Source organism: Curcuma longa, chromosome 6 (assembly GCF_044706935.1).
Source record: "Curcuma longa cultivar G26 ecotype Majalengka, Jawa Barat chromosome 6, ITB_CL_G26_1.1, whole genome shotgun sequence".
Classification (NCBI taxonomy): domain Eukaryota; kingdom Viridiplantae; phylum Streptophyta; class Magnoliopsida; order Zingiberales; family Zingiberaceae; genus Curcuma; species Curcuma longa.
In genome coordinates, this window is record NC_133866.1 from 6,221,513 (window position 1) to 6,245,304 (window position 23,792).

Consider the following 23,792-nt stretch of genomic DNA (forward strand, 5'->3'; position numbering starts at 1 on the left):
CCTCTATCAAATGCATGAATTCAGGATGAAGAGGACAAACTAGAATTTTTAAGAAATAAAACAAAAAATAAATCTTTTTTTTTTTGTTTTTGGTTAAATTCTGAATCGTGTGGTAAAGAGCAAAAGAAGATCCAACTTTTATGGAACACAATGCGAGTGTTCCTGATCTAAAGCAAAGAGAGAGGTCTATATTTGTCACAATGCAGCTCTCTATAAATTGTGTCTATTTGCTGAATAGAATCGAAGCAAAAAGGTTTGGAAAGAAAATTAGATATATAGATATCGATATCTTTCTTGTGTCTAATGTGTTCTTCCTTCATTTTTTTTTTGTAGATGGAAGGTGAAGGGAATGCGAGTCATGAACATGCTGAGAGGCGAGCGAAGAAGGAGAAGGAGATGACAAACGATCCCGTCAAGCTTAGGATGAAGGTGGAAAAGCTCGATGCCAAGATTGATGCATTGAAAGACCAAAGGGAGGAGATCATAAGGCGATTATATGATCTTGAACGAGCTTGATCTTGAGCAATTGTTGACCTCCATGAAGATCAATAACAACATTGTTCTTTATTGTTTTGTGGTTTGGCTTCGAAGCATTTTTCTTCCTTTGAGCGGGAGCAATAAATTTTAAGTTCTTTATTGTTCGAAGAAATGATTTATAAATGAAGTCCATCGCGTCTATGAAAAAGCATTGACAGTGGGACGATCCTTTGCAATCGCATTCAATGTTCATGAAAAGGATGGAGATGGCTCCCGAAACATGATTGAATTGGTTACTGTAAAATAGACTTGTTAAAATGAATAAGGAGTCGAATCTCGACGAAACTAAAACAATATCCTCCCTCATTGTAATCAATTGTAACTTTTCAATTTACCTCCTCATAGATGATTATGAAATCGACCATGTAAAACCGTTTGAAGTAACAGATTTCACAAAGAATGAAGATGGCTTCACCTTTACTAAACCATGCCAACTGTGTAAGACAAAGATGTTAACTAAGGCAATCGATCGAGCCAACTGACTAAAACTCAAAAAAGTCATACATCTCCGGGGAGTCAAACCTAAACCTAACTGCAATCCCCAACAACTCAATTTCACATTGCTGGCATGGATAACTAATACACAACCAGTTCTTCCATCCAGACATGATTCATAAGGTTAGGTAAATGAGTTTAAACAGAATAGCTCACATGTTTTTTTTTTTTTCTTCCAAAAAGGCCAAGATAAGGATTTCTTTCACTCTAACCAACTTCTTTTGGGTGTTACACAGTAGAAGAACAAGCATCAACTGATCACCAAAACATAACACATGGTTAGCACAGGACCTATTTAACTTCGAAATATAGCTGTCCAAGTTAGATGATACAACAACAGGTCTCTTGTCAATACAAATTACACTGGAAGTTTTTCCCATTCTGTGTGGTGTTTCGAGTGACCGCATCATACTGTTTGGCTACTTCCAGAGCTTTACAAATTTATCGTGACTGGCGGATGCAATTACTCCGGTCACATTCGAAGCTGCCAAAGCCGCAATCAGACCTTCATGAGCAGAAAGAGTCGTGGTCTTGTTCTCCTTCATGTCCCAAAGTTCTAGTGACTGCAATGAGACAGCAACTTCAATCAGTACTAATTAGGGAAGAAAAAAAAAGCATCATTTTGGTATGGTAGCAGTGTTTTTATTGTTCAAAGCTTGATTTCTTGCCCAAGCCGAAGGTACAAACCTTTCAAGGAAGGGGAAACAAAAATATCAGAGTCGATACAACTATTAGCGGTGCAAAGTTAAGAACCGAAACTTCGATGATTGTTACTATAATTCTAGGTTTACAAAAGTGAGCTCTAAGCAGCCAACTTGCCTGGTAACAACCAATTACGAGCACCGAATGATGGATGGGGTGAAAAACACATGAATGGAACTTGCTGCCATTGCAACTCAACTCATGCACGCATTCTCCTTCGCTTCCCAAACCAAAAGACCAAACTCTGACAGAGTCCTCACTAACAGAAGCAAGAAGATCACCAGAAGAGTTCCAGCAGATCGAATCAACATGTTTTGTATGACCCTGCAGTTGAACGCGATGTTGATAAGCCATAGTAACTGTTCGATTTTAGAAAAATAGCTAAACAAAAAATCTAAATGATTGGGATAAAAAAGGAGAAACAATATGACATGAAGAACTAAATATTAATTCCTGATGAAATCATTTTGTATTAAAATGTTATAAAGTTAGTCAAAATGCTCTCATGCACATTTAGTGAATGCTTAAGATTTCAGATAAAAGCAACCAACCTGCAGCGTCTGCCTGCGACCTTGTGTTTCAACATCTAGTACACAGATGGTGCTCTCTGCAGCAACAGCTAGATACCTACCCTGACGGGGTTGAAACCTCATTTGAGTAGTTCCACCCTGAATGCAAGGAGAAGAATAAATTCGTTGAAAATTAGAAGGATGTATACTTTAGGATCAGCAAATTCATAGCAATGTTTTGTGTGTACCTTGAAAACTCTGGCACAGTTACCATTGTTTATACTCCAGAAACGCATTTCACCATCACCATCACAAGAACAGATAAGATCCTCTTTACTTGGGTGAAAGTCCAAAGACATGACAGATGCAGAATGGCCAGTGAAAGTTCGAAGTGAATAGCCTGGCTGTGCATCAGAAATCATATAGTAAATTCCAATGTTTAATGACCAATCATGAATGGAGAAGTAACGGATCAGGCATGATAGTAACAGATCATTTTTGTTGGTAGTCCTCAAGTTCCTGATTTGTGCAGTCAATGTAGTGCATTCACATAAATATTGATATATGCAATAATTAGTGAATTTGCTCCTAAAAAATAATGCATTAATACGATCATTCAGGAGATGAGGAACAAGGTCCCTGATATTCTTGATATATTTAAGTGGTACATGAAGACTTATCCTCTAATGGAAAATGATGTTTGATTGTGGATAATTTCCTCCATTAACTGATGTTGGGCTACTAGACAAATGAGCTTTTGAGACAACCATTCCTTGAGATCTTCTCAAGGATAATTAAAATATAAAAGCCATAATTTGTCAGGATAAACAATTTGATGGGCATCTGCTTAATAGGAAGAACAACTGCACTTGCAGGCTATAATATCTAATTTGTACTAATGACAGACCCAAGAGAGACACTACTGGTATGCAGTTGACCCAGCTGATCAACTATTGCTTATTCTTGATAAACAAATCCTCTTTCTTTCATAAATATAAGCAGCAAAATCCACAGATCATACATAAAAATCACATAAAGACTAAAGACACTAAAAAAAGACCTGGAAGTTTTTTTTCTTATAAGGAAAAAAATACCCATGTAAACACATGCCCACACTTGAAATTGAACTATTTGTTTACAGCTCTTCTTTACAGGAAGATTATTAAATTACGAGAACTGAAAGATATCACATCTCGCAAAATCCCCCTAACAACAGCAGAAGTATTCCATTATGCTGAGGATGATGGTTTAGATTTACTGACTATAGACAGTCTCACCCTATGAGCTAGCTAATGACCCAATCATTATGGCAAAAATATACCATTAGCGATAGAATATCAGGCAATAATGTCGGTCTGGACTTGCAAATCATGAGCAAGACATTTCACTTGTTCAGCCTTATCCTGAAGAAAATCCTTTCTTTTTTTTTCTTTGCATAAATACATCTTCAATTTGGCTATCCAAAATAAATTCAAACATCTGAATGTTATCACATTGGTGGCCTTAGCATATGGTCATAATGGTCATTCTTAACTGGACCAGATGTTCTGGTCAGCAGAGTGTGAAATAATATTGCCTCAACCAAAGTTTACCCATTTGCCAAGGCATGCAAGTCTCTGACCAAAGCATGCCTTGGGTACCAGGAACAACTCCATAGGGTAACCTATGTGCGCTTCATCTCTTCCTAATTGACAAGGTGGTGGAAATAGTCTGATTCTTCCAACTCAATACACAATTTTCTGGAGATCAGCTATTGGCAGATTGTGGCACATGTAATTGAAATCTAGAAGCAGTAAATTTTCTAGTCAAATAAACATGGACCAAAAGAATGTTCCAAATCCAAGTGTAAAGTATTATTGCTTTGTAGGTAACTCAAACATTGTGGATACCACATCTTTGTATCTTGCCAGAGAAACATCTGAACACTCACCTGCATGTGATGAGATAAAGAAGCTACATACTAAATAAGATGGATGCAAGCAAACATTGAAAAAGACAACTAGCTAAAAATACGCCCAAAATGATTAGAAGTTTTTAAATGACGAATGGAATGAAAGTTGATCACTAAATACTAACATTATCAGCATCCCACACTCTCACAGTCTTGTCAAATGAGGATGTAGCTAGACGAGGCAAGCTGGAACTAAACCGAACATCAGTAATCAGCAGGGAGTGCTCCTCCAGTGCAGATTTGAGCTTCAAAGAGTCAGCATGCCACAAAACTGCCTGCACAACAAAATCATATCAAGGTTTAGAGAAATGGGAAGTATTGGATTATCAGTGGCAATTAATTGGCGAGACATTATATTACAATTCACCTTTTTATCATGTCCTCCAGTTGCAAGGAGTTTCCCATCTGACGAGAAGTGGCAACAAACAACTTTATTTGTACTTGCTCTAGCTGCTACAATCTCAGTAAATGGGAAACCTAAAAAGCAATTACTGACATCAAATAGAGCAATGCACCCAAGAAGATCGGCTTTGAAGGCAATGGATGTTAGAAACAGGAAAAAGGAGCAAGCTAAACAAAGATAGATAATTCTGCAAATGTTTTGAATGAGAAATAATGAACAAGCAAAGGCTGGGAAAAAAAGTAAAACCTTTTGCAGAATCCATAGAGCGACCAACAACATCTCTTGCGTCCGTATCATCATGAGATAGAAAGGACTCTACGTTATCATCCAAAGATGCATCTTCCACAAAGCGATCCATGTCAGCCTGCAAGTAAAACAATGTCATTATCCTCCTTTCATGAAAAAGTGCCAATTACAAGATACAAAATTGCAGGTTCATAGCATAGCTTCAGTTACTAAATGACAAGCAATCCTATATGATTACCAATTGGTTGGTAGGAGATGTCAAAGGACCAGTCCCATCACCAAACATCATCAGAGGCTTAGATGAGCCACCATTATGTTGCAACTGTGCAATTGACATTACATCTCCTGGTGTATGAGTCGATGGTGTTGAGGGCGCAGAGCTTGGAGAAGGCCCAGTGGTATTTGCTGTTCCAGAGCTATTTGCTGGTCCAGAGGATGAAACAGCCTGCTTTCGTTTCCGGCCATTTTGATTGTTTGAAGTCTACAATTCATTAACAAATAGTTGTCAAGACATAGGAGGGAAATAAAAAACCAGATGTTTTTGTTTTATCTTTTACTGATTTACTATAAGGGAAAAGAAAGTGACACCATTAGTGAGAAAATTTCACTTTGTAGTGTTGCATAGAGCTCAATGGAGAGATAAGAATTGTGTAACGACTCCAAATAGTTGGAATAAGCACAGCTTAATCATGATGGCAGTACAACAAAGGCAAAAATTCGCTTCAATACCAAGATAAGGTGAAATCATACCTGATCAGCCCCTCTAAAGGAATTTGACATGCTTCCATCAACAGTCATACTAGCTGCTGCAAGTTTCTCTGGAAGGAGATGGTTAGAATTTTGAGACTGTTGGCTTGAAAGGACATGTTGTTGAAGCTGCTGTTGCTGTTGCTGACTGCTGCTTTGTTGTTGTTGAGGTTGCATCTGAGCTATTTTCTATTACAAGCACACAGAACTTTTGAGCAAGATGTGCAACGTGGCATAAAACCGTAGAATAAAAGAAAAAGCTGCAAACCTTCATCAATAAATCTGAATCGGTGCGAGGCATTAGCAGACTTGGAGATTGCATGGGAGAACCCACATTGGGTATGACATCATTAAGAATATTTGACTGGCCATCCTTCCCTGAAACCATGTTCCTGTTGTTCAGAAACATTCTTAGCCTTCTGTTATCAATATCTGCAGCCGTTGGTGAGTTCATATTTTGCTGTGCCTGGAGAAACAACTGCTGTTGATGTGGACTTAGAAATTGCATTTGCTGAAGTGATTGAGGTGATGACTGCACAAATGACTTCTGCTGTTGTAGAAGTCCTGAACGAAGTTGATCAAGACCCTATAAGATGACAAAGAAATAAGCACCATAAGATATTTTGCTTCAATAGTACTTCCCAAGTCCAAATCAAAGTTCCCTCCAGAAACCGAAAGAATGAAAGAAATTCATATTCATGACAGGTAGCATATTGAATTACCAAATGAATGTAACTGCAAATACCTCTCAAATTAAAGAACCTTTCTCACAAAAGATTTTAAAAAAAAAAAGATAAAAGCAACAATAATTAGGATCTTCCTATTCGGTTATTCCAAAAGGTAATACTTACTGTTAGTGGCCAGCCTTTAAGAGTCAGATTGTTACCAACCTGATTGGGTCCTGCTAACAAAACACAAAGAGTTGGTGAGTCTGCTGAACACAAGGTTAGTGAGTCTACTCAAATGCGAGTACCTTAAAGTGAAAAACTAAATAAAAAGAAAAGTGACTTCTCCCACTATGTCTGCCCCTCCATAAGAAAAGTCAAAGAATGATTTCTCCTTAGGTCAGTAGCATCATAAATAAGAACAGGGCAAATAAAGAATATACAGACAAAAGTCAGTCAGGAGGCATAAAAGAAACAAGTAGTAAAATTCTAACAAACTCAAAGTTCTAACAGATGCTACCTGGCACTCCAATTAATGAAGCATCAGGACCAGCAGCTCTCGGATTCAAAATTGGAATAATCTCACTCTTTATTTCCTGTAAATGATATAATTATAGAACAAACAATAGATAGTTAGAACAGCAACATTTCAGTAACACATACCTGTGATGACCCAGGAACTTGCTGATTCCTGGTCTGAACCTGCTGAAGAGGCCCTGATAGACCACCAGCTGACCCATGCAAAACATGCCTGTATTTAAATCATTGGATCAATGAAGTCAAATTTGATTGAGAACACATTATGATTGAAGAATATCCATAATAACTTACAGTTATGTTCAGGAAACATGCTAAAACAGAAAGAGTTGAAGAACAACATATGTCTAACAATGTCAATATATACACGCCTTGGATTCTATCTTAAGTTCATATTTCAAATTGGCATGCACATTATTGAACTGTCACAAAATTCTAGCGCTAACTGAGCACAAGAACATTCAGCCATGTCAACCAAGCATACCCTGAAGGTTGAGCTGGAGCTGCAGCCGACTTCAGCATGGATGCATGGTTAGGATCCATGACCTGGCCCACATTATCACCAAACCTCTGAACAGAGAAGATGAGTGATCAATTAGATCAAATACTATAGATGATGGGTTAGTTATATCTCTTATGGTAAAACAGTGGTATGTCAATAGTAGTACTTTAACTGAAGCTTCATCCAAGGAATCTCGTTGCAGGGGCAACTTTAGCCGTTCTTCATACATTTTTGTTGCCAATGCATTAGCAGTTCCAGGATTCTGCCGCATCAAAGAATCTGTACTAACAAGCCCGCCAGCATTCCCATTTAATAGCTGACCTCCCTCTCTACGTTGTGGTTGGTGTTGTTGTTGTTGTTGTTGTTGCTGCTGCTGCTGCTGCTGCTGCTGCTGCTGTGCCTGCCTCTGTAACAACAGTTGCTGAATTTGCATATGTTGTTGTTGTTGCTGCTGCTGCTGCTGCTGTTGTTGTTGTTGTTGTTGTTGTTGCTGCTGCTGTTGCTGCTGTTGCTGTTGCTGTTGCTGCTGCTGTTGAGATGGTTGCTGCTGTTGCTGCTCTCTTGCTTTTATAAGTTGAGTCTAGCATAAAATTCAACATGAGTGTTTAGACAAAAAAGAAAACTTATCCTAGGATTAGTAACTTACATTAACAAATATATTCATATGTCAACTTGTCAAGTTCCAGTGATAGTAAATACTACAAGCTGTAAGATCTTTCTCAATCACTTTTTCTCTGCAAATTAGGCATGTAAACTCATTGCAAAATGAACTTTTACTTTTGTTCCTGTTGCTCCTATCACTGAGATGCATTAGCTTTTGTGCTGCTGCCCAACTACGATGTCATGGGAAAAAATGACTGGATCTTCTGAAGGAAGGGCAACAGCGGCCATGGGCCCATCTCAAAGTTAGAATATGCTAATAAATAGTTCAGTCCCAAGTATCAATATGCAAGCCAAGTTCAGACACTGATAACAACCACATGCACCGTTCTCGTTTGTTCAGATAAAATCAAGGGACCAAAGCTATTCTGCTAGTGAGGAACATATACCATCAAAATTTTGTTTGCAGAGCATTGGTTCTCAACCCTAAGGCTTGCTCTTTCAAAAAGAAAAAAAATCATAATGCATTGTAGCATAGCATACTCCCAACTTATGACTAAAGATGGAAAGGCATTGGTATGAACAGAGAGCTAACTTCAGAAGTAGAATGTTTTGCAGTAGCAATAGATAATCTTACCTCTATATATGAGGCAGCAGCATCTGAGTGTTTTTCATTTGTCCTAGCGATAAATATATCCCAAAACACAGACCACCACTCAAACAGAAACCCACCAGGAGCATCAATAGCTGAGACAAAAGGCAAAGAGTACAATTTCTAGAATAAGCTTGAAACCCTAGGCAAACACGCTATAGAACTATTTGCAACATACCCACTGGATCAGACGACACCTTGGCTTCAGCTTGAAAAGCCTTGGCAGTTGCCTGCAACTTCCTCTTCACCAAATAATCATAAATGTACACATCCAGCCTGGTCTCAACAGCACAGTGAGCAAGTCCAATATCAGCAAAGATGCCATTTTTCACACTGGTAACTAAGGAAAAGGCTATGCAAATGCACGCGTAGAACAAGAGCTACAGACTAAACGACTCGCGACCAAAATCAAGCTCAAAAGAAAACGAACGCAGGAGAAAGGCAGTTACTCAAGCTGCAATCGAAAGGAAGCGATCTAAAATCCAAACTTCGGGAACAAAAAGTAGCTAAACAAACCGTAAGACCAAAAGGACGCCTTTCAAACAGATAAAGGGAAAACACTTCATTTCCCAAAGGATAACCGAAATACATCAAGCCGCTCACAAACCCTAGCAATTAATAGCTCAAAGGCGAGTGCACGAGAAGGAGCACCTCCAAAAACCCATAAAATCCATCAAATCCCCGAGCAATACAGCCAAACTAGACAAAGCTCACATCTTGTCGGCTTCCCAGTTGGTGTGCGACATGATTCCAAGAGCCACCAAGTCAGTCCCTCTGGATCCTCAAAATCTCCCCCAGCGGCGAGAATCCCCTACGAGCTCAACCTCCGCCTCGGACGAGAACCCATCGAGTTAACAAATCCCCAGCACTTCCTGCTTCCGGCCAAACCCTAGAGACACCGGCGACTCTCGCCGAAGAAAAAGAGATATAAATAGAAGCCACACAACGCAACGTGGAGAGTGTTTTGAAACAATGGAAATAGAAATATATTGCTCTAATTTATTATTATTATTATAATAACCCACTTTATTGTCACAATATTCGTTTTTTAATAAATTTATTATTTTAAAACAAAATTATTTTTTTTTTATATTCAAAGTGGCTAAAATCCAAGAGAGAAGAAGCATTTTGTGTTAATTGTCAAAGCGAAGTATGTAAATATATATTTTTTAGGAACATTTCAATCTAACCCCTGCATTTTTGTTTTTTTCTAGATTTGGGGCCAATATATAGACATTTTCGCCCTTGCATTCCATCAGAAACCTCCACAAAGTTGTTGCCATTTGTTTGATGCTTTCTTTCTCATAAGAGATAGATGAGTCGTCACAAAGATTATTGATATTTTTACTTCAATAAAAGGTGAAATTTATCACTCTAGCGGCTCTATACGATCAGAATCCACGACCATCTGTAAAAAAATAAATCGAAAAATTATAATTGACCACGATAGAGGAGGACATTGCCTCGATTTCACTAAGATTCAATCCTTATCCACTTCAGTAATTCTACTTCATCGTAACCAATTCAATTATATTCCGGAGGCGATTAATGACATTTTTTTGAATACCTTCATAATCGTTCAAGTACATCTATCAATGAATTTAAATCGAATCGATAATGTACATAAGCCTAAAGATAAAAGAGGATCAAGGCAAGGGAAACTAAGAGTGCTAATTTTAGAGCAAGAATATATAATATATATAATTTTTAAATATATATATATATATATATATATTATTTCAAGTTACTTTTTCTTTGATTTTCATGCCTAATATCTAACCTAAGGGGCATTCTGAAAATCTCCTAACTGTAGAGAATAAAGTGAAAAAATCTTTAGAGAATATGGTAAATGTAGTTGAAGAAGTTGGATGGATTACGGAAGGGGGAATAAAATAAGGGGGAAAATGAGAATATAGTTCTTATTCTTCGATCGCAATTAGTACGAGACAGCGACGTGGCACGATGAATGATATCTTAATGCAGTGGCTAAAGGAAGGCCAGTCCTTTAATGGGAATATTTGGTCTTATCTTCGATTTATCTAAATATTGAGATTTGATGGATTATGTGGAATAATTTCTTTCCTTTTATTAAAATAATATTTTTTTAAAAAAAAAACATACAGGATGTTGAATAAAATAATAATTATTTTAGAGATTTATTTTCACAAAAAAATATCAAAGAAAATATCGCAAAAGAAGCAATAGTCTCTAGATTGGTTTTTAATTGAATAATATTAATTTAAAATAAAAGATCATAATCATGATAATATTTAAATAAAGATTTAAATGGTTTCACAATCTACGAAATAAAAGACACGAAAATAATTATAACGATTGAAAACTCTCTAAAAAATTTTAAATAATATTTTTTAAATTTAAATCTTGATTGTTGTAGATTACCCTTGATAATTATTTATAAATCTTAAATGAACTTCGATTTAATAGATTATGATTCTATGATTCATTTCAAAGGTTAAATCCTCCTCGTTACAAAACTTTTTAGATTCAAGGTCGTTGTCACTATGCCACGGTCGTGTTGGAAAATATGACCTAGCCATGTCAGTTGTCGGGCGAACATAGTTGACCGAATACAAACATATTGGAAAGAATAGTTTGGCTGTGTTGGCGGCTAGATGTCTTCGATTGATCGTGTTCGTCTCATATTCATCTTCGTCAAGTGACACTTCATTTTCGTCAAGTAGATTATGTTTGATTCTATATTTCTCTTCGTCTTACACAGCAAGAGATATCGTATCAGGCATCTCCCGTCCGAATTTGATGTTGGACATTTGAATTGTGGTCCCTTTTTTAAAAATTTTAAAATTATATTTTGATTAATTACTTTTTTAAACAAAATAAAATACTTGAATGGATTTCAACAACTTATATGGCCTAAATTTATTCTTGATTTATGATTTTAATTGATAACTCGTATATTTCAACATCTATTATTATGTGGTATAAGTGTTACATCATAGAGTACAAATAGCATTTATTACTATTATTTGAATATTGACTTTTAATTCAAAAGTATGGGAAAAAAAAACTCAATAAACCACTTGGCTTTAATAATATTGAACTTAAATAACTTCTTTTTAATATTCTATGCTCCTTCGGAGGGACGGATCTAAGAATTAAAGATTAACTAAATTTTATGATATAAAAGGAGTGGATTAAGCATCAAAATAAAATAAATAAAGAAATGTATATTTATATATATTAATTTTCATTGGTGTGTCAAATTATAAATTATAAAATATCTATGTATTTTTTTTACTAGACTAGACTAGAGCCCAAGACATCTCTATTCTTGAACTAATATGCTCATTTCATTTCTCAATATAATTCTCATGATCTTATTTTATCCTCTAATAATTATAAGCCCGAAATATACAAAAAGAAAAAGAAAAGATATAGATATATAAAATTTTGTTATCCCTCAACACTTAGTATTCAATTTTTTTCCTCGTTTCCTTAAACTTAAATATTAAATTTTAAATTTTAAATCATAAATTTAAAAAAATTAATAGTAAATATTCACGAGATGGTTATAGATAGATGTGCAGGATAATTAATATTTTATTATATATATATATATAGAGGAAATTAGTATTTTATATGCATATTTGTGTGACAAAAAATTTTAGATGTCCAAAAGTATTTCAACGTCTGAAATAGGAATAGTATTATTTATTTACTTATTATTTATTATTTATTTATTTAATTATTATTTATTATTTATTTATAGTTAAATTATTTTAAATTTTTTTTAGGGTTTAGGGATTTAGAGATGTAAAATAATTAGATATAAAAATGTTAGATACATGTGCATGTGCAAAATAATCTCTCTCATTAAAATTATATTTTCTTCATCACGCATGAAAAAAATATTTTATTACGAATGAACAAAATAATAAAAAAAACATCCATGTATAAGTCTTTAAATATATAGATTTGCTTGAACCTCTCAAACAATATCACCTTACTGATTTTTAAATTAATATTTATTTTCTTTTTTCTCTTAGTTAGATAAATATAGTCATTTTTCATTTATTATATTTGATAAAGTATTAAAAATATATTAAAAAGGATAAATGAATTAATTTAAATACTTTAAATTTAATATGAGAAATATAAATGCATGAATGAATGATGTGTATATTTATGCAAGAAAGAGCAAATAAAGAAATTGAAATACAGATAAAATCTAATTAAAATTTATAATTAAATTTTTAATGATTTTTAAAAAAAATAAATACTGAACTTTTCATCCTAGTCTTACGCATTTTTAAATCAATCAAGTAATAACAGAATTATCTTGTGAAGTCTCACTTCACATTGATGAAAAGGTAAGTAAGAGTCCACGTGTAGAGTTCTTGACTCGATTAACATTAAGTCTACGTAGGAGATCCCTTGATTCGGTTAACCTATAATTCATATAGAAGCAGGGGCGGATCGGTTAACATATAATTCATGTGGAAAGTGGAAACCAAAAAAGATTCTCACAACCCGAAAAACCCTAGAGATCAAGCTACTCGGTCACCCGATTTATATAATGCCGCCGCCTATGCCACCTTATCCAAGTTGAAGTTGTTGCCGCCGCGCCCGACGAAGACACGAAGAAGACAGAATAGGCAGACTTGCGATTTCTATGTTTCCTTATCGGCTTATCGGGTTGGTTTAGGATCCAATAGATCAACAACCCATTAACCCTAAAACCTATTAACCAGTAACCCTAAGGGTTTAATCAGACATCCGCCCCTGTATAGGAGATTCTTTGACTCGGTCAATATATAATCCATGTAGAACAAATTCATACTCAATCAACTTAATCACTTAATACCAATGGTATTGAGCCTAGGTGGGGTGATTGTAAAATACCGAAAAAAAAAAATTGGGGTTTAATTAATTCAAAACCCAATTTAAAATTAAAAGAAGAGGTGGACTTTGGTTTAATGGGTTGTAATTGAATATATAGGTTAATGGGTTTAGGTTTTGGATTTTGGACCCGTTAAGAGAGGAGATAAAAACCCGGTTATTGAGAAGGCTAGAGGAACCCTATTCGCGATTCCTTCTCCTGGCGATTCTGCCGATCGCGCACTGCCTCCTCGCCGTTCATCGCGCCGGCTTCCTCACCAGCCGAAGCCATCGCCGCGGGCGCCGACACCGCCGCGAGCCTCTCCTCTGTTTCTTCCTCATCGCGCCGACGCGATTCTGTTTGCGCCGTCTCCGTCAAAGTCGGGTGAAAGGATCGTCGCCGCTTCTTCTGCTCGTGTTTGCCGCCGTCGTTCTACCCTCCTCTACCCGACGCTGCTGCCTACCTTTGCCGTGACGCCTCTGCTGTGTAGCGACGCCGTTGCTGACGCTGGGACGCTGCCGTTTCTTCAGCGGCGTCATTCCTTGTTTTCTCGTGAAAGCACATAACCCTGCCTGCCTTCACCCCGATTTCACACCTGTTAGTTTTCTTGATCTCTGCCCTTTTGTGGTTTTGATAGGTTGGGGGCTTTATTTGGTATGGGGGAGTTAGGAAATAGTAACATTTTCCTTCCTTTATCTTAATCTGTGGAATCTGGGATTTTAATTTTGGGTTGTTAACCGTCCTAGCCTTAGAAAATAAAGTTGTTAGGATGGTTATAGAAATGGATAATTGGATAAAAAGTAACAAGGAAGGGAATAAAGGGTTGTTTGTTAGTGGCGTGAATTAAGTTTTATAGCTAGGTTATGTAAAAAGAATAATAATAATATGCTGCTATAGCTTAGTGGTAAAACATTAAAATAGGGAAATAAGTTTATAAAGAAGTAAACCATTGGAGGGTTAAATAACTTCGTTTCATATATATGTGGGTGATTAAAAAGGATTATTAGTAATTTAGTTGAGTTGGGGGTTAAGGTTAACTCTTGGTCCGGGTGAGGGGTTAGATTAACCTTAGAATTAATTAGGGTTCACTTCGTGGAAAATTAAATATTTAGGAATGTTTATTTTAATTACAGGACACGGAACCGGATCTCTGGACGGAAGTTTTCTTTTCGGACACCGACTATTTCCGAAAGGCGGGTATCTTGTCTCTGACTTATCTATTTATAGATATGCCGGTTTAGACATGTATTTATTTCTAGCTACCAGTGATAGTATATTTTCAGTTTATACCGATTTTGTTTGATACCTATGATCTGATTATTTATCTGTTATTCCTTTGATTGAATATCATGTGACACATTCCATATGCTACTGCTTGATTGTTATACATCATTTTTTTTTGATGCACATGCTAGACATATGACTTCGTCCCACAGTAGTACTAGTGTAGTATGCCTTAGGGATTGTAGGTGGGTACCGTACTAGGGTTAGATACCATGTTTATATTATGACATGCTGGCCAGCATACTGTCCATTCGGTCACGCATTAGCGATGACGTCAGAGTGCACAGCGGTTATACCCCTACCCATATGACCTTACATACCAGTGATGGATCTGACGGGCATATTTAGTTCCCACGCGACCTCACCTATCGGTGATGGATCTGACGGGCATATTCAGTTCCCACGCGACCTCACCTATCGGTGATGGATCTGACGGGCATATTTAGTTCCCACGACCTCGAGCCTCACCTTCAGTTCCCGGTGATGGATCTGACGGGCATATTTAGTTCCCACGCGACCTCACCTACCGGTGATGGATCTGACGGGCATATCCAGTTCCCACGCGACCTCACCTAGCGGTGATGGATCTGACGGGCATAGTTCCCACGCGACCTCACATCTCGGTGATGGATCTGACGGGCAGTTATCATTGAGGACCCACGCGACCTCACTTTGGTATGTAAGGATCAGATGGGTAGCAGGGGTGACCAGGATAGGATTTTATACTTGTGCATGATATCGGGATTCTTTGGTGATATGGTTACTTTCAGATTATTTGTATATGTTGGATATGTATATACAGGGGTCGTATGGATTGGTTAGTGATCATGTTACTTATGATTATATCGTTCGCATGTTCTGGTGAGTACGTTTACACATGAAGTCAGATTTTCCTTCCTGTCATTGTTCTACTGGTATTTCTATTTCTGTCTGCTAGTTATTGATACATGTCTACTTGATACCCGCTGAGTTCATTGAACTCACCCCGTTGCTTTTATCTTTTCAGGTTGAGGTCTGTCTGGAGAGCCGTGCTGCTAGTCCCGCGTCGAGTTGCAATTTGCTTAAATTCCTTTTTCTTACATTTCCGGAGTCTATTGTGTCAGGAATTGTTTTATGTCGTATTGTGTCAGAAACTGTTCTATTTCCGGTGGAATTTCATATGTGTTAGTTGTGGTGGTACATGCTTATATAATTGGTAGTGAATTTTATTTATATTATTTAGTACGGAGTTCATATTTTGACTGGTGTATGGTGGCCAGATAGGCCTTATTATATCGTGTATGTATTCAGGGAAAGTCGATTGTTACAGGGGAGATGCTGTCGAAATTTCTCGGAAAGCTGTCTCCCGGGGCGTAACAGTGATGCTCCATAACAGTGTAGCATTCCGAATACCCAAGCTCTTGAGTCCGAGTAGGTGATGGTACCGAACATTATAGCATCTCAAGTCTGAGCGGGTGGCAGTCCCAAACAATGTAGCATTTCGAATTCGAGTAGACAATGATCATGAGCACTATAGCTTCACGGCTATCATAATGCCCCGAGCAGTAACACTCTTGTATGCCTAAGTGGGTGATAGTTTCAAATACAATATTTATGTTATTAATTTTACCTAGGCATGAGAGCAATGTGAAAGCATCAAAATAGGAGTCAATTATAGAAAAGACACCAATCACAAAAGCTGGAGTTATGCGCCTACTTGTCATTGGGGCAATGGTAGGACATTCGGATTGTGACTCAGGGATCCGCGGTTCGATCCCTAGCTACGACGTATTTGCAAGAATTTTCTTCTAAACGGGGAACGCAATCAAAGGATGTTAGGCATCTGGATTGGCCGTATGCGCTTCCCGATTTATCGTGGTGGTCGGTGGGAAACTTCCGTGTGACCTGACCAGCCACCCCCAGGGATTGAGTTCATGAGACTATTGGGATTTATCATTTTTTGGAGTTATGCGCCTACTTAAAACTACGCCAAGGGTTGCAACCGTAGTTAGCTTCTACTAAAGAGTCACAATCGCTCGAAGTTAAGAGTGCTAGATAATGAAGAATCGCAACTGTTAAGATTAAAGAGCGTACAACTACTTGAAAGCAAAGGATATTAGGTAATGAAAAATCATGATTGCCATCGAAATAGACGCCTTTCTCTCCCTATATAAAAGGTAATCACTCCAACACTCAAAAGTAGGATAACAACAATTCTTAGACTTCTCATATGCTTTACTTAATTTTCTCTGTTCTTTTTTCAACTCTGACTGAACATCCGAAGGTTCACACTAAGGCGCACATTGGCCCTTTCTAACATCCGATTGATCTACTTCAGTCAAGGAGCAGAGTGCTTAGCGAAGTGTCCCCGGGATATAGTTGAGTTGATTATGACGGAGCAGACTTGCAGAATAGTACTTAGCGAGGCAGGGAAAGAGTTGGTTCATGTCTTGGCCCCCTTCTAATCTTCGATTGATCTATTTCAGTCAGATAACAAAGTGCTTAGTGAGGCAAGGACGGAGTTGGTTCATCAAAATTCGTTCATTTCATCTTTATTTCACAAGTACATTGTACACCCAATCAACTATGAAGCTGAACCGATCGAAGAAGACGGATCCAGTAGCAACCGATGTGTAACTAACCACGATGAAGCAGATGGCTAGAGTTCGAGAAGAGCTGATGGATCAAGGTTAAAATGATACATCAACCACAAAATTAACCATAATTTCTTTTTTATTGGTTCCTTTTAGTTCCCATCATTTTTATCGGATGTCTCTGAATAGACAGATCGGTCATCCTCAGGGATAGACAATGAAATTAATTGAAATTTATCATTATTTTTTAGTTCCCACCATTAATCCATCCATTATGGCACCTTAGTACCTCTCCCACGCGCGTAATTATAACACTCAGCAACAGCTTTGATATCTATAAATATTATCTCGATAGCAATAATTGCAAAGTAATTGTTTTGAATTCTGATGAAGATGAATAATCTCTCGTGTAAATTGCTCTACTGGAATCCATCTTCTCGACGGTGGGTGGAGGACAATCCGAGAAAGGAAAGGCAGATCCACGCTGCGTTCAATCTATACGAGCAATAAAGAAGGAAAACGGAATCAGCAAAAAAGCAAAACTATCTAATGGCGGAAATCAAGATGGAGGGAGAAAGCTTGCAACGAGACAAAGAAAGCAGAAAGAGAGAGAAAAGAATAAACCATTATAAAAGAAAACAAAGGAAGCTCAGTGGAGGGCTAGTCTGCCATTACACTGCATCTGCATCTCTCTCTCTCTCTTGCTGAATTGCCAGTTGAAGGGCAGGAGGAAAGAGAGCAGCACCGGCGGAGCCAGAAAGGCGCCGCCTTTATGCTTCCGGCGCTGCTTCTTGCCGCCGCCGCGGCAGTCCTGCTGTCGCCGGCGGCGGATGCGTCTGTCGCGTATGATCACAAGGCCCTCGTCATCGAGGGGCGGCGGCGGATTCTGATTTCCGGCTCCATTCACTACCCCAGAAGCACTCCCGAGGTCTCCCCTCGTCTCCCTACTTTACTCTTTACCACAAATGTGGCTTCTTCAACACTGGATTCCTCTTTCTTGGAGTTCAAACCTTTGCTTCTCTTTCCCATTTTTTTTTGGATTGTGGATTTGGTTGTATTCAGATGTGGCCGGATCTCATCCAGAAGGCAAAAGATGGCGGCTTGGACGTGATTCAGACCTACGTTTTCTGGAATGGCCATGAGCCTTCTCCAGGCGAGGTTTGCAAAAACACAGAACAAAAATTCCTTCCTAATTGGCTGTCCAAAGCTTGTTCGATAGGCCAATTTTTTTCTCGAAAAAATTTCAGTATCATTTCGATGGAAGGTATGATTTGGTTCGCTTCATCAAGCTGGTGCAGCAAGCCGGCCTCTATGTTCATCTCCGCATTGGCCCTTATGTTTGTGCCGAGTGGAATTTCGGGTAATAATCCAATGTTTATTAGTGTTTTCTTTTGCTTTTGTTGTTCTGTGAAAGATTTATTGTGATTCAATTGTCCTGCTTAATCAATAGAGGCTTCCCTGTTTGGCTCAAATATGTTCCCGGTATAGCTTTCAGAACTGACAATGAGCCTTTCAAGGTAAGAATCAATGGCTGAGCTACATATCTTCCCTTTACATTCTTCTCGAACGGCATGATTATACTTTGAAACAGGTAGCAATGCAAGCATTCACCGAAAAAATAGTGAGCATGATGAAGTCTGAAGGGTTATATGAATGGCAGGGTGGCCCTATAATCCTTTCTCAGGTATCCTAAACTGAAGTCTGGGTCTTTATTTGTCAAATGGGGAATATGCTAGAACATGCTAAAACCTGTCAGTGCTTGCTTTTGTGCCTAAATTATCTAGATAGAGAACGAATTTGGGCCACTGGAGTATGATCAGGGAGACGCCGCAAAGGCATACGCCGCTTGGGCTGCAAACATGGCTGTTGAACTTGACACTGGAGTCCCATGGGTTATGTGCAAACAAGATGATGCCCCAGATCCAGTTGTATGTAGCCATATCGCTCGCTAAGAAGTTCTTAATTCTTTCTATCACAATTGTGATGTTTTTGTCTTATCCATGAGGTCCCATTTGATGCATGCCTTAAGTTTAACCCTCTTAAGCTTATTCACTAAAATATTTTGTCATCCGTTTTGTGGAATCACATTATCAAAAACAAGATTATGGTCCCATTTTCTTCCTATTGTTTCAACTTATCTGCATGGTATCTTAACCTGCCAAAATAGATCAATAGCTGCAACGGGTTCTACTGCGACAACTTCTCACCAAACCAGCCCTACAAACCCAACATGTGGACCGAAGCTTGGACCGCCTGGTAATTATTTGTAATTACAATTTAAGCTTTGACTAAATACAAGTTAATGTGAAGTTCCTTCATTAGCCTTGTGTTTGTTGAATTGGTAGCTAAAACCCACCATGTTATCTTTGTTGCAGGTTCACTGGGTTTGGCGGTCCAGTTCCTCACCGGCCTGTAGAGGACCTGGCTTTTGCTGTTGCAAGATTCATACAAAAAGGCGGTTCTTTTGTTAACTATTATATGGTAAGAAGTTTTGGCTGTTTCACCATGGAGAAGAATAAGAAGGTCCTGATGTAATGTCTTTATGTTCCTGATTGTTTAGTACCACGGAGGAACTAACTTTGGTCGATCGGCCGGAGGACCATTCATTGCAACTAGCTATGATTATGATGCACCAATTGATGAGTATGGTAGGTACAACTTGATCCTCATTCCTGTGTGTTCCATGAACTTTGCATGTTCAACACATTGATTTTATGGAGAAATTCACTCCAAGAAATTTCTAAAACCCTAGTTATTTATGGTGATGCTTATATATTGGCATAAACAGTTATTAGTTTAATAGCTGCAGCATTTTAACAATTAGATACAAGAATAACATGCCCTTTGTTCCAACAATGATATAGCTATACATAGACACACACACACACACACACACACACTCATGTATGTATTCATATGGCACATTTAACTATCTTACACTCTTGATTACATTTTTTTTTGCTAATGTTATATTTATTGATAATAGACTCATCTATTTATAGATTTTCTCTTTGCAAGTACTGAGATTTGATTTTACTTTGACCAGGTTTATTAAGACAACCAAAATGGGGCCACTTAAAGGATCTCCACAAAGCTATTAAGTTGTGCGAATCAGCTTTGACTTCAGGTGATCCTGTGGTTACATCGCTCGGAAGCTATCAAGAGGTTCTGAAACTGATGCAGATTCTAATTTGCTAAAACCTTTTTGTTTCTTTTTTAGTACTCATGATGGTCTAACACTGGAATTGTTTTTATTCAGTCACATGTCTTTAAGTCAAACTCAGGCGATTGCGCTGCTTTCCTTGCAAACTATAACAGTTCTTCATATGCCAAAGTATCGTTCAACGGAATGCACTATGATCTTCCCCCTTGGTCCATAAGTATTCTTCCTGATTGCAAGACGACAGTTCACAACACTGCAAGGGTGAGGCGAACTAAAAAACTTACTTCTTTCCAGATGTTTCAAAGCTCATTCTAGTTTGATTTTCTGTTGTTAATTATAGTTTTCATATTTTTTTTCCTCAACCTAACACCCTTTGGTTCAAACTTCTTCTGTTTGATTACATTTCGTATCATGCTCAATCAGAACATCCTAATGAGACCGAACCTTCAAAATCCAGGATGATGTATGTTCCTCTTGTTTGTCCAGTAAAGTTCACTTCTTTTTTAGTGATCTTATAGGTTGCGTCCTAACCCATTTATATTTTAATTTTGTTCGATGTTCAAAGTAGATTTGGCTGTTTTGTATGGGTCATAATTAGACTTGCTCAAAGGCTAAATCTATTGTTTGGCCAAATTATCGAATACATCCCCTTGTTTCCTACTCTCCTTCCCCTCTCCTCTAGTCTGCAAAATCCCCGAGTGAGACACACGGGTTGCATCATACATAATGTGTGTGCCTCTTTCACTGACATGGCTGATGCTCCTTAATTGAAAGGTAGGAGTCCAAACATCTCTGATGAATATGGATCCGGTTGGAGGATTCTCATGGGCATCATACAATGAAGAGACAAATTCCATTGATGAACAAACGTTTACGACAGATGGGCTGTTGGAGCAGGTAAATGTCACGAGAGATGCTACGGATTACCTTTGGTATACAACATAGTAAGCAGCTAACCTTTATCTCTTGATATGTTTTGGTACAATTCTTCCACTGTAACCTTTAGATAAATGTTGTTAGACTGAGCTTTTACTTTCCGCTCCAAATTTCTATATAGCGTGAGCATATATCACGATGAACACTTCCTTCAGTCCGGCTCGTATCCAGTCCTTACTGTAATGTCAGCTGGTCATTCTTTGCATGTGTTCATCAATGGACAGCTGACAGGTCTGTGAACATCTTTACTGAACGATTCACCGAAAATAGGCCACTTTTCGTGGTTACCGGTTCCTTAGAACATATTTCTCCTTGATCAGGCACTGAATATGGCAGTCTGAACAACCCAAAACTGACGTACAAGGGGAATGTGAAGCTGCGGGCCGGCATCAACACGATTTCAATATTAAGTGTCTCCGTTGGGCTCCCGGTACGTGCCAATCTATCATGCATTTCATATTCTCTAGCACTAAATTTTCATTTGCTCTCAATTTTGTTGACAATATGCTAGAATGTTGGTGAACATTTCGAAATGTGGAATGCCGGCGTTCTTGGTCCAGTGACACTAAATGGTCTCGATGAGGGAAGAAGAGACCTTACATGGCAGAAATGGTCTTATCAAGTGTGTTTTCATCATTCTCTAATTATCACTTTGCCATTGTACTTCTTATGTTTCATGATGCTGATGGTATTTTGCAGATTGGCTTGAGAGGCGAAACTTTGAACCTTCACACGCTCACTGGAACCTCGTCTGTCGAATGGCAAGAAGCATCTAAGAACAACCCTTTGACATGGTACAAGGTAAAGACTCTAACGTAGCTGGATCAATATTCCAAAGCTTTCATCTTTAATTCTTCAAGCGATGCGAAATTCGGGTTTCAGGCTTTCTTCAATGCACCAGATGGAAGCGAACCTTTGGCCCTAGACATGAGTACCATGGGGAAAGGACAAGTATGGATCAATGGACAGAGCATTGGTAGGTACTGGCCTGGTTACAAAGCATCCGGAACTTGTGGTAATTGTGATTATCGCGGAACATACGATGAAAAAAAGTGCCAAACTAACTGTGGGGAGTCCTCTCAAAAATGGCAAGTGCAATTTTTTGCCGCCTTTAACAAATTGATGTACCTTCGATACTTGATGTGTACATTGTGATGGTAAATCCAGGTACCATGTTCCTCGTTCATGGCTGAATCCTACCGGAAATCTCGTAGTGGTGTTCGAAGAGTGGGGAGGTGACCCTACTGGGATCACAATGCTTAAGAGGAGTGTGAGCAGTGTCTGTGCCAATGTATCTGAATGGCAGCCATCAATGAGCAATTGGCACACAAGAGGCAATCGAAAACCGAAAGCCCGCCTATTTTGCAATCCTGATCAAAGAATAAGTGCGGTAAAATTCGCTAGCTTTGGTACTCCACAAGGAGTTTGTGGAAGCTTCTCAGAAGGGAGCTGTCATGCCCACAAATCATATGATGCTTTTGAGAAGGTAGCTAAACTTCACTTCCCTACTTGTCACTACCGATTTACTCTCATTGTATTAAACATTTGGGTACTATCTGCTCGACTCATTGCAGAACTGTCTCGGTGAGCAACGCTGCTCTGTGACAGTGTCACCTGAGGTTTTCGGCGGCGATCCATGCCCTGGAATAATGAAGAGTGTTGCTGTCGAGGTCATCTGTGAATAGCTGCTGAAACAAAGCATTCAAATTACATTTGGTGGATGAAAATGCACAAGCCATTCAAGAAGCTGCAAATCCAGATGCTGACTCGAAGTTTCACTACACACAAACACAGTCAGAAGGAGAACATTTATCGGTTTGGCATTCGCGAATTCGCACAGCGAGCAAATGTGACTGACTGTGCTCGTAGTCGAGTCGATTGCGTGTGTCATCTGTTTGTTTTCAAGATTAGAGAAGTAGCCATTGATTTACAGACTGAATGCATTGCATTCTTTGTTACCATTGTAATTTGTAAGAACAAGAAGCAGATGGTTATGAAATGTCTGAAAGTAATTCTATATATTGAGAAGAACACTTTTGTTTTCTTCCATAAACCATGATCTGAATTCATGTTCAGTGACTCTCAGCACTCGAGAACTTCATGGAATTGGGATTTAAGGATCAAACTGAAGCTGCAAACCCATCGAATCCCCAGTTCTTATCATGGAAATTTATTTATTTTTACTTTGTTTATTAGTTATTATCTTCAGTAAAAGGTAAAATCCGTAATTCTAGTGATCTTATAATCATCTGTGAGGAGGTAAATCGAGAACTACAGTTAGTTACTACGAAGATGATATTATCTCGATTTTGTTAAATTCGACTCTTATCTACTTCAATAAGTCTATTTGTAACCAACTTAATTATGTCCCGACGATTATTAATTATTATTAGGTTTGGGACTGAAATGGCGCAGCGTAGATAGGTTATATG

The 23,792-nt window shown here is 38.1% G+C and overlaps 2 protein-coding genes across 3 annotated transcripts; one reads left to right on the forward strand and one right to left on the reverse strand.

The window, feature by feature from the left end:
* Window positions 1-1,227: 1,227 nt before the first annotated feature.
* Window positions 1,228-9,482, reverse strand: LOC141830443 (transcriptional corepressor LEUNIG-like). 2 transcript variants are annotated; one of them, XM_074717881.1, is made up of 18 exons: window positions 9,261-9,482; window positions 8,725-8,822; window positions 8,532-8,641; window positions 7,461-7,874; window positions 7,277-7,362; window positions 6,919-7,006; window positions 6,776-6,851; window positions 6,442-6,491; window positions 5,859-6,176; window positions 5,594-5,779; window positions 5,082-5,324; window positions 4,844-4,961; window positions 4,562-4,671; window positions 4,320-4,469; window positions 2,492-2,647; window positions 2,286-2,402; window positions 1,852-2,058; window positions 1,228-1,595 (listed from the first exon to the last, which is right to left on the reverse strand). In XM_074717881.1, exons 1-18 carry the CDS (start codon window positions 9,290-9,292, stop codon window positions 1,452-1,454), a joined length of 2,703 nt encoding a protein of 900 aa, XP_074573982.1. In that variant the 5' UTR covers window positions 9,293-9,482; the 3' UTR covers window positions 1,228-1,451. The 2 variants fall into 2 exon arrangements, with proteins under 2 accessions (XP_074573982.1, XP_074573981.1); XM_074717880.1 differs by having other exon boundaries at window positions 6,442-6,494.
* An 8,302-nt stretch (window positions 9,483-17,784) lies between these two features.
* Window positions 17,785-23,373, forward strand: LOC141831208 (beta-galactosidase 2-like). The gene is made up of 19 exons (XM_074718622.1): window positions 17,785-18,189; window positions 18,324-18,419; window positions 18,509-18,621; window positions 18,712-18,778; window positions 18,853-18,945; window positions 19,046-19,189; window positions 19,429-19,517; window positions 19,637-19,742; window positions 19,822-19,909; window positions 20,308-20,426; window positions 20,521-20,685; window positions 21,199-21,368; window positions 21,482-21,591; window positions 21,681-21,790; window positions 21,872-21,982; window positions 22,060-22,161; window positions 22,243-22,448; window positions 22,528-22,846; window positions 22,935-23,373. Exons 1-19 carry the CDS (start codon window positions 18,034-18,036, stop codon window positions 23,043-23,045), a joined length of 2,475 nt encoding a protein of 824 aa, XP_074574723.1. The 5' UTR covers window positions 17,785-18,033; the 3' UTR covers window positions 23,046-23,373.
* The last annotated feature ends 419 nt before the right edge of the window (window positions 23,374-23,792 follow it).

Bases quoted from the DNA above. Each gene is read 5' to 3' on its own strand.
- LOC141830443 (XM_074717880.1), bottom strand. From the start codon at position 9,292: ATGTCGCACACCAACTGGGAAGCCGACAAGAT. The intron at 6,852-6,918 runs GTATGTGTTACT...TATCATTTACAG, and splicing joins AAGTTCCTGGGTCATCACAG to GAAATAAAGAGTGAGATTAT. The intron at 6,177-6,441 runs GTAAGTATTACC...GTCATCTTATAG, and splicing joins TTAAAGGCTGGCCACTAACA to GGTCTTGATCAACTTCGTTC.
- LOC141831208 (XM_074718622.1), top strand. From the start codon at position 18,034: ATGCTTCCGGCGCTGCTTCTTGCCGCCGCCGCGGCAGTCCTGCTGTCG. The intron at 18,946-19,045 runs GTATCCTAAACT...TAAATTATCTAG, and splicing joins GCCCTATAATCCTTTCTCAG to ATAGAGAACGAATTTGGGCC. The intron at 21,791-21,871 runs GTACGTGCCAAT...ACAATATGCTAG, and splicing joins GTGTCTCCGTTGGGCTCCCG to AATGTTGGTGAACATTTCGA.